The 15,016-nt window shown below is 36.1% G+C and overlaps 1 protein-coding gene across 1 annotated transcript; it reads left to right on the forward strand.

Moving 5' to 3' along the window:
- Nucleotides 1-1,235: 1,235 nt before the first annotated feature.
- Nucleotides 1,236-4,374, forward strand: LOC137572083 (uncharacterized). Its single transcript, XM_068283865.1, has 3 exons — nucleotides 1,236-1,556; nucleotides 1,708-3,034; nucleotides 3,086-4,374. The coding sequence occupies exons 1-3, from the start codon at nucleotides 1,236-1,238 to the stop codon at nucleotides 4,372-4,374; spliced, it is 2,937 nt and encodes a 978-aa protein (XP_068139966.1).
- The last annotated feature ends 10,642 nt before the right edge of the window (nucleotides 4,375-15,016 follow it).

A 15,016-nucleotide genomic window follows, 5' to 3' on the forward strand; every position in this document is an offset into this window, starting at 1 on the left:
GTTCTTCTGACATTAACGTTGATTGATGGTTTGATTTTTGCATTTGGTCTGCAGATTGCAGTTGTTGTTTTTGTTAGCAGATAGCGGGTCCTTATTATGTCACGGTCGCCATGTTATATATATACCAAGACCGGGTTCCTTTGATAAAAAAATAGTATATCCAAGATGAACACGTCAGTGTCCATGCATAGTCGTTTTTAGAATGATTCTTTATTCCAAATTATTATTTTGCTTAAGCTAAGTTTACAGACATATTCTTATGCTGCGACTTATGCGACAGCTACAAAAGAGAGGGAGAGTGTCAGTACATTCATACATATTGTTGGAGCGCTTGCATCAAAGTGCTTGGTCAGCGTTCACACGCTGGCCTGGCTCTAGCTCATGTTACGCTTGTGCATACATTGCTTATGTGAATATATGTATGTGCATATACAAATGTACATACATATATGATCATGCTTAGCTGTAGATTTATGTGAATATGTTTATGTACATACATCAATGTATATATATAAACATATTCAAGTGCACAATTATATTTTAGTGCGTATATGTTTAATTGTTTATACTTGCAACAGAGTGTTACAAGTTGAGCTCATTGTACTGAATGATGTGGTTAATATTTGCAGTTGTTGTTCTTCTGACATTAACGTTGATTGATGGTTTGATTTTTGCATTTGGTTTGCAGATTGCAGTTGTTGTTTTTGTTAGCAGATAGCGGGTCCTTATTATGTCACGGTCGCCATGTTATATATATACCAAGACCGGGTTCCTTTGATAAAAAAATAGTATATCCAAGATGAACACGTCAGTGTCCATGCATAGTCGTTTTTAGAATGATTCTTTATTCCAAATTATTATTTTGCTTAAGCTAAGTTTACATACATATTCTTATGCTGCGACTTATGCGACAGCTACAAAAGAGAGGGAGAGTGTCAGTACATACATACATATTGTTGGAGCGCTTGCATCAAAGTGCTTGGTCAGCGTTCACACGCTGGCCTGGCTCTAGCTCACGTTACGCTTGTGCATACATTGCTTATGTGAATATATGTATGTGCATATACAAATGTACATACATATATGATCATGCTTAGCTGTAGATTTATGTGAATATGTTTATGTACATACATCAATGTATATATATAAACAAGTGCACAATTATATTTTAGTGCGTATATGTTTAATTGTTTATACTTGCAACAGAGTGTTACAAGTTGAGCTCATTGTACTGAATGATTATTTGCATGAATATACTACAATCGGCACTAACGCTCATCGACAACAAGGTCTTTAAGCAGCTCGGCTTAAAAGGCGTTCCAGATCCACTGTGCCTAAAATGGACCAACCATACAACACGCGAAGAAAATGCATCGGAACGTGTCACGCTTACGGTTGCCAATCCACATAATGGCAATCAATTCTACTTGGAAGAGGTTCACAGTGTAGATACCCTGGATCTACCTGTACAGTCTATCGACATAAGGGCTCTCGCCAAAGACGTGGTACGAGTGGCGATCTGTGGTGATATTGCCGAGATGTTCCACCAGATCCGAGTGAGACCAGCAGACACCCATGCGCAAAGGTTTCTGTGGTTCGACAGCAAATCCGAGAAGCAAGAGCCTATTGTCTACTTTCGGAATCAATTGCGCACCCTGCATTGCACACTTTATTCGCGACAAAAATGCAGATCGATTCTGCCAACAGTACCCTCAAGCAGCACAAGTCGTGAAGGACTACCACTACGTGGATGATTTTATATACAGTGGCGACGACTACGTGGAAGTCGGAAACATCGCAACTCAAGTCAGAGATATCCATGCAGCAGGTGGTTTCCACATACGCAATTGGTCTTCGAACTCAAAGGAGGTCCTTCGAATACTAAAGAGCGATTCGCTGCTCCCCGAAGCTGTCGAAATTACCGCCACGGAAAAGGTACTCGGCTTATACTGGGTGCCGAACTCCGACGTATTCACATTCATCTGCAAGTTCGCCAGATTGAAGCGCAACGTTTTGGACAGCGACAAAACACCAACCAAACGCGAGCTCTTGCAAGTACTTATGTCAATGTACGACCCACTCGGCTTCATCTCATGCTTTACAATAGAGCTCAAAATCCTACTGCAAGAAGTCTGGAGAAGCGGCATTGGCTGGGACACTGGTTTGCCCGACGCATTGTTACCCAAATGGATACGATGGAAACGGATCCTTACAACAATCGCCGGATTGACCATCCCGAGATGTTACTTCGACAGCAGCGATCAAGTCCATGATGTCCAGTTACACACGTTCGTTGACGCCAGCGAATTGGCATACGCAGCAGTCTGCTACCTTCGGATACGCCAGGGGAAAAGAACCTACCTCAGCTTCGTTGCCTCCAAGGCGAAAGTGGCACCGTTGAGTCCACTATCTATACCAAGGATGGAACTGCAGGCCGCAGTGATCGGAGCAAAGCTGAGTAACCGAATCCAACGAAATCCAAGTTTGTCAATTAATTCGAGTTGTTATTGGTCCGACTCAAAGACTGTTCTCAAATGGCTTCGTATGGATCCACGAAAGTTTCAGCAATTCGTCATGCACCGCGTTGGCGAAATACTGGAATTCACAAACGTTAGCCAATGGAACTGGGTTCCAACCAACCTTAACCCTGCAGATCTTGCTACTAAAACACACAACGCCAATAAACATGAAACTTGGCTACACGGTCCAGACTATTTGCTGCAGGATCAACACGAGTGGCCAAAATGCGATGATTTGGGGCCACCAAACAATGCTGAAGTCAGGCACAACATACTCTTCATCGACAATGCGCCGATGGAGCTAAAACTTAACGCGGAATATTTTTCCGACTGGCGCAGGCTATATCGAGCTTTAGCGCGTTTTATTCTCTATATTGAGAAACTGAAAGCAAAACAAACAAAGGCATCGCCACCTACAGAGGTGTCTTACGAGATGATTCAGCAGGCACGCACACTCCTACTGCGGCATGCGCAGTCATCTGAATTCAACCCAGAAATTCGCAACTTAACGAGAGGTAAACCTTTAAAAACAAATTCTAAACTCATATGTTTGAATATCTTCCTAGACGAAAACCAGCTCCTACGTACCCGAGGGCGAGCAGAAAACCTAAACGGCCAAAACCAAATACTGCTCCCATATGGGCACCACATTACTCGGCTCATAGTGAACTGGTATCATCAGGAAATGCACCACACATCCCATGAGACGTGTATTAACAGGATTCGCGGCATGTTTTACATACCACGCCTACGAGTCTTATACAAAGGCATGCGGAAGTCTTGCCAACGCTGTAAAAATGAGAGCGCCATGCCTGATCCACCGCAAATGGCTCCCTTGCCCATTGCCAGGCTGGCTGCCTACCAACGTCCCTTCACTTACGTCGGTATCGACTACTTCGGGCCCTTCTTGGTCGCTGTAGGACGGCGAAGCGAAAAAAGATGGGGAGTTATTTTCACCTGCCTAACCATACGGGCGGTGCATATAGAACTGGCGTGCTCTCTGGACACTGCATCGTGCATAATGTGCATCCGAAACTTCATCAATCGGCGCGGGACCCCAAGAGAAATTTACAGCGACAATGGCACTAACTTCAAAGCTGCCGAAAAGATTATCTGTGACAAAGCGCAGACGATCAACTTCAACGCCGTGCAACCGGCGTTCGATGACATCAAATGGAAATTTAATCCACCAGCCGCTCCTCATATGGGGGGAGCATGGGAGCGACTTGTTCGTTCCGTCAAGACTGTACTCTACGCAATCTGCCCAGCGAGAAAATTCACCAGTGAAGGCCTACAAAGTGCACTATGGGAAGTGGAATTTATCCTAAACTCCAGACCCCTTACTTTTGTCTCTCTGGACAGCAAAGACGACGAGGCTATCACCCCTAACCATCTACTACTAGGATCAGCAAGCGGCTATAAACCAGTCTTCAAAACCACACACACCGTACAGCACATGTGGCAAGCTGTTCAAGAATTCGCCGATCAATTCTGGCGACGATGGGTACGCGAATACGTTCCAGATTTAGCCAGGCGAGGAAAATGGTTTACGAAGAGACCACCAATAGCAGCTGGAGACGTCGTTGTAATATTGGACGAGACTCTGCCCCGAAATAGATGGCCAAAAGGTATAGTCGAGCAAACAATCCTGGCCAGAGACAACCAGGTGCGTCGAGTGATCATCAGAACCGCCAATGGGACTCTTCAACGGCCCGTGGCTAAAGTAGCTGTATTAGACGTCGGCTGTAATGGAGCAAAGCAACCCCATGAAGAGAGCAGCTTTACTGGGGGGGGAATGTTGCCGCCGAAATCCACTGACTGCCCAGCAGACCCGACGCAGCCACCAATGGGTTAACCCATATCACTCATTCTCTTTCATTTTCATACTTATACTTAAGCGCCAGCCTACGTGCTGGGAAATTAACCGTTGCATCTTGCGCTTTAAGCTTACATGTTAGGTTCTATGCTTGTTACTAAGCGGCGGACAGAACAGTTTGGTTACAACCGCGAGTAAGGGCGATTAATTTATAGCGGCTCAACTACCGACTCGCTCGCTCACCATACACACACCCACTTAGCCTACCATTAGCATAAGAAAACACGTGGAAGAAATAAATGAAGTATCACGTGAAAAGTGAAGTGTTTTTTGTGGGCCCGCTAAAACATCGAACCTTAGCGCCAAACTCAACAGTGGTCGTGATGAGATTAGAGCGGAGGCTCGAAAGAATATCGATGAAATACAGCAGGAAATGAAAAGAACGTTCGACAAAATCAGGAAATATGAAAGAAGATACAATTTAAACGAGTTAGTGGCGATTAAACGTACGCAGTATGGGACAGGTCTAAAGTTGAGAGGTAAATACTTAGGACCATATAAAGTTACGAAGGTGAATAGGCACGGTCGATACGACGTCGAGAAGGTTGGCGACGGTGAAGGACCTTGTAAGACCTCAACAGTGGCTGAGTTCATGAAACCGTGGCTAGGATCATTCGGGTCGAATGACTTGTCAGGACAGCCGATTGTAGGAAATGAAGTGTCAGGCAGGCATAATCATGGCAATCGTTTGGTACCGAGTGAGCGAGACAGAACGACACGCAGCGGCCGTACCTATCTGGTCGACTCACTCATGAAAATAAAGCACTCGCAATCGTACTCTCGCCTCGATCACATCGCACACCCAAATTTGTCGCTAAGGCCATTATAATAATTAATAAATATATGTATTCTTAACACAAAGAAACATTGTTAATAAATAATAAAGTTTAAATAAGGAAATCACATCCTTAAATAATATTGAACTAAATAACTAGGAATATTCCAATTCTACATGTATATAAATGGATAAACATATAATAATAATAATAATAAAAAGTGTTAAAAATATGCCATTTGTCATTTTCTTTTCGTATTTAAGTTCTGTGATTTCTTTTATATTGTCAAAATTATCTATTGTTACATGATCAAAGTTAATTGTGTTTTTATAGGTTTGATTCAATAGTTCTATTGGATAAAAAAATTTTTCGTGAAATTCTGTTTTTTCGTTAAAAATATTTCATTTAGAATTTGAATTTTACAGTTACCGAATTGAATTAAGTTACTTCCCTTAAGTATAATATTTCTTTTATCGCAATTTTGATCTATTTTTGTATTCTTGGCATTTTTGATTATAATTGTATCATCGTCAATTTCTTCGATACTCGTTATATTGTTGAATATAAATTTGCAATTATTATTAATGGTACAACTTTTACTTAATTTTAATTCTTTTAAAATTTTGTTGGGTTCATATGTAAATGTTTTATTATTTATTTCTACAATTAACTGATTTTCTTGGTCTATTTGTATATAATCTATATTTGGTATAGGAATAATTAACTTGACATCTATGGTTATAAATGATTTTGGGATTTTAATTGCGATTATGATGCAATTATTCTTATATTTTAAAATGCCCATACGGATTAGCTTTAATTTATAAAAATCAATGTCAAATTTATTTATTTCCTCTTCTGATAAAATTTCTGGTACGATTATATTATTTTTTGCTGATGCTATGTTTTCCTGAATATAATTTATTTTGAATTCTATATTTTTTAATTTCCCCATTTGGTCATTATGAAGTATTTTCATTTCTATTTCTTGATTTTGATTGTCCATGCTTGTAAGTATGTCCTTGATTATTGTTCTGTCTTGTTTAATTGTTTCTGCTAAGTTGTGTATTGTTTTATTAAAATGTGTATTTATAACAATTTGTTGGTTCATGTCTTGTATAATATTATGGTTGTTTTGGTCAATATTGTTAAGGTGATCTAAAATATCTGTTCTATCTTCATCATCCATAATTCCAAAAAGCCATTTGTATGTTGTTCCTACAATATTTAACATTCCTCTTTTTATTCTGTTGTTTGGGGTTATGGATTTTATTTTAGCTCTAATTAGATTTATTTCGGCTAATATCTCCTTTTTTCCTGTGATGTTAAAATTTTTAATGTTTGTCTCCATTTGATTTATTATATTACTTAAAGGGTCAATATTAATAATGTGTAGTATAATTACTGTTTCATTAACTATTTCCGTGGAATAAGTTTGTATAGGTGCATATCCTGCATTTGATTGAATTGATTCAATTTGTAATCTGCCTTGAACACAAATTATAACATAAAAAATTATGAAAATCTGAGGATAAGAGAAAAAAAAATTTTTGTTTCAAGGATGTCAATCTGTATTTTGTTGGAAATTAATTTTTTCCTGCTTTGACGGTCTTTTTTTATATTACATGGATGAATATTATTTAATGTTGTAATTCTAAAATAAGGTTCATCCTTATGCCTAACTCGTTTATAGTTTTTAATTGGTCCTTCCTGTCTTTCCTCCTCATAATCTTCTCTTGTATTATTTTGTTTGCTTAAAATTTTTCCTTTGTGCTTGATAATAGTGTTTTTTAGTTTTTCCTCATCTTCTATGTTTTTTGCATAATTTGGTGTACATTTTATTGTAGAGTGATAACGGTTATTATAAGCTGTTATTGCTAATTGCATTTTGGATGAAATTGATAAATCATCATCTATTCCTGCTATTATTTCAATGAGAGTAGAATGTAGTCTTTCTATGTCTGCATTTCCTGTATGTGAATTTGGCTTTGTATAATGGATTTCTATTTGTTCTTGGTTTAAGTATTGTTTTATCTGTTCTGATCGAAATTCATTATCCATTATTATTTTATGTGGTTTATTGAATTTGGCAAAGTGTTCAATCATAATTTCCATTTTAGTTTTCCAGTTTCTATCTGTTATATTATAAGCGACTGCGAATTTTGTGAGCTTGTCTATGATTGTAACAAACGATTTGTGTTTTATATGAAATATGTCTAAATGTATAATTTGATTTTTAACATCCGGTGTTTCTGTGAATTGAAACTTAGGTTTGATTGGTTTTCTGCAGTCCTCGGTAGACGAGTTGTCTAAGTGACCCAGTCATTTGAGCAACTGAACAACGAGGATCCGGGTTCGAATCCCAGGCTAGTGTATGGATGTAGTTTTCGTCTAAGCCGAAGGCCTTAGTTGCCAGTGCTTGTAAAATATAGTTAGGTTGATAGTTTAAAACTATATCCTATACTTATAATAATAATAATAATAATGATTGGTTTTCTGTCATATTTAATTTCCTTACATTTTTTACAATTTGAAATTATCAACTGAATATGGTCTCTTAGCTTTGGAAAATATATTTTGTTCTTTAACGAATTAAAAGCTTCATTTATTCCGCTATGTAATGAATCTTTGGTGTGGTAAATAGCTATTTGTTTGTGTAACTTTTCCTCGCTTGAAATTTCCTGAGCTCTCTTAGTACATTTAAAAAATTTTATATTATTACAGTGTGAAAAAATGTTCATTAAGATACATTGTATCTTATAATATTCTGAGTCTGGAACTTCTGAAAAAATTCCTACTGTTCCTTTATTTATATTATTTTGCATTTTGATTTCGATTTCAATTTCTGTTTCTGCTGGGCTTACTTCTATTATTTTTCTACCATGATGAATATTAATATTGTCCGTTGTTGTATAAGTTACTATTATCTGAGTTTTATATTTGTTTACAATATCGTCTTTTATATAGAAATTTGTAAATCCTCCTTCCTCTGCTGAATGCTGTGTATCTGATAGTTCAAAGTTTGACTCATTTGTTTTATCCTTGTTTATTAGTTCAGCTGTTTCCTGTCTACTTAAAAAATCTGCCACTTTATTGTCTTTTCCTTTCAAATATATTATGTCATAATCGAATTCTTGTAATTTTAAAATCCATCTTTGGTGTCTTGCTGTCATTTCTTTCCCTTTGTATTTTGAGTTTAGATATTTTATCGGAGCATGATCTGTTATAATTTGGAATTTATTACCTATCAAATAGTGTCTAAAATAGTTTACTGCATGTATAATGGATAAAAATTCTTTATCAATTGTACTGTAATTTTTTTCGTGTTTATTTAAAGTTCTTGAAACGAATGCAACTGGTTGCTCTTGTTGAGACAATACTGCACCTATTGCGAAGTCACTGGCATCTGTTGTAATGATAAATGGTTTATCAAACTCTGGATATTTTAAGATTGGATGTGAGCTTATAAGTGTTTTAAGGTTTTCAAAGGCATCTATAAACTGTGGGTCATTTGTATTAATTTGTGTGCCTTTTTGTAAATATCTGATCATTGGGTAAGCTATTTTGGAATAGTCCTTAATAAATTTTCTGTAAAATCCTGTTATACCAAGAAATCCTTTCAATTGCTTTTCTGTTTTAGGTAGCTGCATTGCTTTTATTGCTTCTATTTTATGTGGATTGGGTTTAATCCCTTCCTTTGTGAGAATGTGTCCTAAATATTCAGTATATTGTTTCATGAAGGAACATTTGTCTGGTTGAATTTTTAAGTTATGTTTTAATCCAAAAGGCATTCTAACATATTCATATAAACCCATTGGTGAAATGAATGCTGTTTTCTCTATATCTTCTTCTGCCATTAAAATTTGGTAATAGCCTTTTGCTAAATCTAATGTAGTAAAATATTGGGCTTTACCGAGCTTGTCTAATACAGCGTCCATGATAGGTATTGGGTACTTATCTGGAACGGTTACTTGGTTTAAACGCCTATAGTCTACACAAATACGATATTTTTGAATTCCAGAGGTATCTCTTTTTTTAGGTATGACACATATTGAAGAACTATATTTGCTTTTGCTTTTTCTTATAATTCCATTGTTTTCCATGTAAATTATTTGTTTCTTTATTTCTTCTTCATATTTTGGGGAGACCCGATAGAGTTTTGAATTAATAGGTTGGTCTGTAGTAGTTTTTATGCTATGAACTATAGTGTTAGTATTGGTTAAGTGATCCCCTTCTTTGAAACATAACTTTTCGTACTTTTTTGAAAGATTTCTTATTATTTGTTCTTCCTCAGTATTGAGTTCTTTTAACTTAAGATCATCAATTTCACTTACTTCCATTACGCAAACATCTTCTGATTGTTTGGAAAGGAATGGAATTTCGACTCCATTGTTAAGTTTAATAATTTTGTTTTGAAAATCAATATTTGCAAAATTCTTTTGAATGAAGTCCATGCCCAATAGAAAATTATATGATTTTTCCAGGGGCATAGCCACCCATTTTGTTCTTGCATAATTTATATATTTAAACTCCCTTGGCACTTTTGTTTTCACTAAGTAACTGTCACTTTCTATTTTTCCCTTTATCGTATGTATGGTTTTTGAATATTTTTCAATTATTTTGTATTTGGAATTATGTACATTAGTTGTGTTTAAAATGCTTATGGTTGATCCTGTATCTACTAAAATAATATAAGTATCTTCCTCTATTGTTCCTTTTATAAAAATTTTTTTTCATCCAAGGCTAGTTGGTAAAAAACTCTTGATTATCTGTGCTGTTTACTACTTCCTCATTTATATTATCTACACTCATTGCTTCTGCTGGTGGTTGCTGATAATTTTGTGGTTGCTGATAATTTTGATTTTGTCTTACGTTCTGACTCTGTTGTCTATTCGGATTTTGATACTGTCTAATATTTTGACTCTGTTGTCTATTGGGATTTTGAGACTGTTTTACATTTTGACTCTGTTCAGTATTTTGGTTTGTATTTTTATTAGTTGTCTGTTTGTTATATGTACTATGGTCATTGTCATTTTTGGTTAATAATAGTTTTTTATTTAAATTTCCATAATTCAGACCAATATAATTTGCAAGTTCAATTCTTATATCTGTTAATGTTGTTTTATTCATTAAGGCAATGGCCATTGGACCACAAGATAATTCTTTTACTCTTTGAATTAAGAGACCACTTAATATGTCAACTAATCTGCTATTGTTTTCAAAGACTGAAAAATCAGTAATTTCCTCAACAATTGCTCTTACTTTAAAATCAAGATCTCGAACGGTAGTTACCCTTAAGTTATTAATTTTTCTGGTTAGACCCATTTGATCCGTTCTTGGGCGATAATGATGTCGAAGACGAGTTTTGCAATCAGCCCAATATGTAGGGGGGTTAATATTAAGCATAGTTCTAGCCTGACCTTGAATTTTGGTGTTGAATATAACAGTAAAGACCTGGTCGTTATCATCATACTCCTCCATGATTTGGTTGACTGCCGAAATGAAACCATGTAACGTTCCCTCCTGTCCAGTGAACACCGGCAAGTACCTTGTTTCCCTTTCGATGCTGTTTCTCTCCCTTGTTGTTGGATTAGAATGCATCTCTTGATTGGATATTATTATTGATGTTAGCATTTGAATGCATTGTTGTATTTCGTTAATTTGTGCCATTTTAATGGTGTATGTTTTATTGTTTCGTTAACTTTTTTTTTTTTTTTTTTTAAGTTTCCACAATAATTCTGTTTGTTTGCACAAAGTGTTTTTACAATATTATATTGTTTCGTTATTTGTCACAAAATGTTTTTATAATATTATATTGTTTCGTTGGCTTAGATTTTCTCCAAAGTTTCCACAATATATATATTTTATTTTGTCACTAAATGTTTTTTTTTCCACAGTATTATATTGTTTCGTTATCTTTGATTGCGTTCAAAGTTTCCACAATATTTTAGCTGTGAACTCGAGTACCGACTGCGCCAATTAAGATTGAGTCTGTTCTGGTTGAGTGTTAAATCAAGACTGCTTTATTGAATAAAATCATATTCTGGTTTGGCTTACATCTAAGTGTTTATAATGTTTTCTTCTGGTCACTTTTCTTGTGACACTCTATGTTTAGGGAAACTGTCACTTATCTTGTGACACTCTATGTTTAGGGAAACTGTCACTTATCTTGTGACACTCTATGTTTAATGGAATGGTATTGTTTATGTTTACATTAATGTGGAGTGTAGACCTCTTGGGTCGGCTGTTATAGGAAGTGTTGCTAATGGCATAACTCACGTGTCTCAGTGATGCAATAAGTGGGTCCGAAGAGGCTGCTAGCATGTTAAAAAGGTCTTCATTTTGTCTAACACGAGAAGTTTTTAATGTATTAGTGTATCTGAACCTTTTGTAGTCCTTGTTTTTTCATTCCTGTGCTTCTTCGGATAGCTCTACACTGATAGCTAAACACTGATATTCTATTAAATCCTTTCCGTGAGCCGGTCGAAGATTTCTCCAATGTTCAGAACTTTCACTTCTTAGACGCAAAGGAACTACAGAAGCCATGAACATATTTTCATCAGAAATAGCTTCGTCTTCTGTGTGTATAATCTGCTTGTAGGCGCTTTGTCCAGATGATCCATCACATCCCCATTTGTTGAGTAATGTCAAATTTTCGGGAAGAAGATCCACCTCTCCATCAGGCATACTTTCAACAAGACGTCTCGCAGTGTGATCCATTAAATCCTGGAGTTTTATTTCTACAGATACCTCTGTTATAATTTTATTTGCCGGTACTGCTTCCTTCTTGGCGAATCCAATTTTTTGGTATCCGGGAAGAACGTCGACTTTATGACTTTTTAAGGAACTCCTTAAAATTTCGTACTTCTCCTTCGTCAATCCTAGGTCCATAAATAAGGAAAACGACTCTTCCTCAGTGTACTTAGTGGGGACAAAGTTTGGTGGGGTTGGAATACTTTCCTTAATCCTATGTAGTCGAATAGGACTGGCGATCTGTACTGCTTTCGTAATGCACGCCTTTGCCCTCTCTTGTTCCTTTTCATACTTTGAAGAAAGTGCTTCTGAAAGATGCTCCGTTGTAATGCTTTCAGTAGCACCCTGAAGCTTTCGTTTCCTTGTAAACGTTGAACAATCTTCCACATCTTTATGCGGCCTTCCTCTTCCTGGGCTAGTTGATGGTTGATCATCTTCGTGCTCCGAATCTACGAATGTCGTATACTCCTCAAGCCAAAATTTTTTTTTACGAAATTTGCCAGATTTCTGCCGCTTGCGATCCATTTTCGCCTTAAGTTATTTTGTGTATATTTGATTTTCAACTTAAGCTCCGTACTAGCGTTTTCGAATGAAACGCTCATCTCCTTTAGCAATCCCATTTCAAAATCGTTTAAGTTTTCACACTCTTTGAAAACTTTCAAAATCCTTTCATTCTTTAACAACATTTTTGCACAATTAAATAAAACTGTCTTAAATTATATTGACAAAAACTATTCAGTCATGATTTAAGGGGTTTCCACTTATGAAGTTAAAAATAAACTGTCGCAAACGAGAGGAATAAGTAGCTCTTTATGTTATATTTTTTTAGTTATCTAGGTAGATCGAAAAATCGGTATTACCCTTTTTGTATTAATTAGGTAAACAACTTAATATTTACATCCAATTAGGTAAACGGAAATAAAAACGACCAACCCACAAATAGGACAAACTTTTCATCAACTTAAATAACATTTACCTGTCTTGTCATTTTTTCCAAAGCAGGTAATTAACAATTTATCATTGTAGAAAGGCATATATGTAAACAGGTAGTATTTGCAAAACAGCATTACGCAATGTTATCATTTAAATACAAAGAAGCTACAGGCCAATACGCATGCGCTCTTCTTCTTCCTTATACCTGCAGCGCGTTTTTTAGGCGAGGTTGCCTTAGTTTTATGGCTTACGCATCGCTGTCGCAGGTCTCCGCATATTGGGACTATATACATCTGATAGGTAAATATTTCACCTACCTAGTGTATATAGTCCGGTAGTGATACTAGTTGAGTCTTGCTAGTTTTATTCCATCAAAGTTCAAAAAATGCCAATATTTAGTACATTTTTAAACGCTTCTAATTCAATAACTATATAAATAATTATTAAAATTTATGAAACATGCTATTAATAAAAAACATACTTTTCAGATAAAACCAAAAAATCCAAGATCCATTGTTGAAATCGCCCAATATTCAGTTTTAAAGTTGCGATTTTTTTTTTAAAAATTAGCATTTTTTCCTTTTCACTAAAAATGTCTCAACTTTGGGCGCCTATAGCACCCATGAATCTCAACCGATTTCAAAAATTCGGATTCATAATCTCTGAAGTATTTCCTATCGATTGCATATATCATTTTTGCCAAACGCGATTATGAAAAAACGTATTTTTGCAACGCTATCCGAGCAGAGGCCCAACTGTGCGTCGTGTCCACAAAAAGCTAATTGCTTGGATATCTTGGCCTACAACAAAGACTTTATGAAATTGGCGAAGATTACACTGAAAAAATTATGAAAAATATGCGAAAACGTCTTGATGATACCATTAAAAACAATGGGTATCACACTAAATATTCAAGAAGCTTTATGTTTCAGATAATGTTGGTACAGTGCTTTACTTATCCGAAAAACTGAATATTAATGAAGACCGAATTTTTCCCATTTTTTTTTTTGGTTTATTTTCATTTTTGTTTAAAAACAAATATTGTCATGCTGTACCTCAATAAAGAGGTAATAAATCCACCTAGATTTTTCATTCTTAGTTTTTTTACATTATCTATTGTTATTGTTATAAGTATAGGATATAGTTGTAAACTATCAACCTAACTATATTTTACAAGCACTGGCAACTAAGGCCTTCGGCTTACAATTAGACGAAAACTACATCCATACACTAGCCTGGGATTCGAACCCGGGTCCTCGTTGTTCAGTTGCCCAAATAACTGGGTCACTTAGACAACTCATCTACCGAGGACTGCATTTTACATTATCTAATTTTCATGAAGTTACTTGGGTTAAAAGTTGAAAAAAGAAAAAACCGAGTATTAATGTGATCCACTGTAGGTCAGGGGCCTTGAATTTTAAATTTGCAAACGCTTCTCTTAGCAACTCTTCTGTTAGGCTGGCCTCTGGCAGTATTTCTGAAAGAATAGATTTAGTTGAACGTGCCAGTGGCTTCCAAACGCAGCCGATGTTCGTTTAACTGGGAGGGTTTAACTTAAACTCCAACGTTAGATATTACTGGTGTGATCACTCTTTAGGTTAACAGGGTACATTACCCTATAGGCACCCTCGCGAAAGATCACTGCCCGAATCAAGCAGAGCTGATAAATATACATTACCCATTGGAACATCCTTAAAAGAACAAATAATCCTTAGAGTCATCTGTTGATTATTCGGAATAGTTTTCGTTGTATCTGTAAACGAATCGCAAATATCTTTAAATGTGAAGGCCACCATCACTTCTCTCTCAACTTCCTCACTTTCGCCTGGAATACAAAATATGAAGTTTGCTGCCTTATACACTTAAATTCAACTCTTTCAACTTTTCTCTTGATTACAAAATAATTTAAAACTAGAGAGCCGGGGCAAAGTAATTTAAAACTTCGACCGCGTCAAAGTTTGTATACCCTTGCAACTTGGTAACTCTTTCTTGATGGCTAATAAGCCATCAATGTGGGAGAACGTTTTATATAAAAAGGCTTATGTTTGCGAATAAATGGCCTACAATCATAGGAAATAACGAAGATATTGAGTCAAAGTCACTGTTTTGCACCGATCGTTCCTATGGGAGCTATATGATATAGTTACCCGATCTTGAGC

The sequence above is a fragment of the Drosophila tropicalis genome, unplaced genomic scaffold (genome assembly GCF_018151085.1).
Source record: "Drosophila tropicalis isolate 14030-0801.00 unplaced genomic scaffold, ASM1815108v1 contig_188, whole genome shotgun sequence".
Taxonomy (NCBI): domain Eukaryota; kingdom Metazoa; phylum Arthropoda; class Insecta; order Diptera; family Drosophilidae; genus Drosophila; species Drosophila tropicalis.

Excerpts from the sequence above, each read along its gene's own strand:
- LOC137572083 (XM_068283865.1), top strand. The coding sequence starts at position 1,236 with ATGATTATTTGCATGAATATACTACAATCGGCACTAACGCTCATCGAC. Across the intron at positions 1,557-1,707 it reads AGATGTTCCACCAGATCCGA|TACCCTCAAGCAGCACAAGT; the intron begins GTGAGACCAGCA and ends TTCTGCCAACAG. Across the intron at positions 3,035-3,085 it reads AATTCGCAACTTAACGAGAG|ACGAAAACCAGCTCCTACGT; the intron begins GTAAACCTTTAA and ends ATATCTTCCTAG.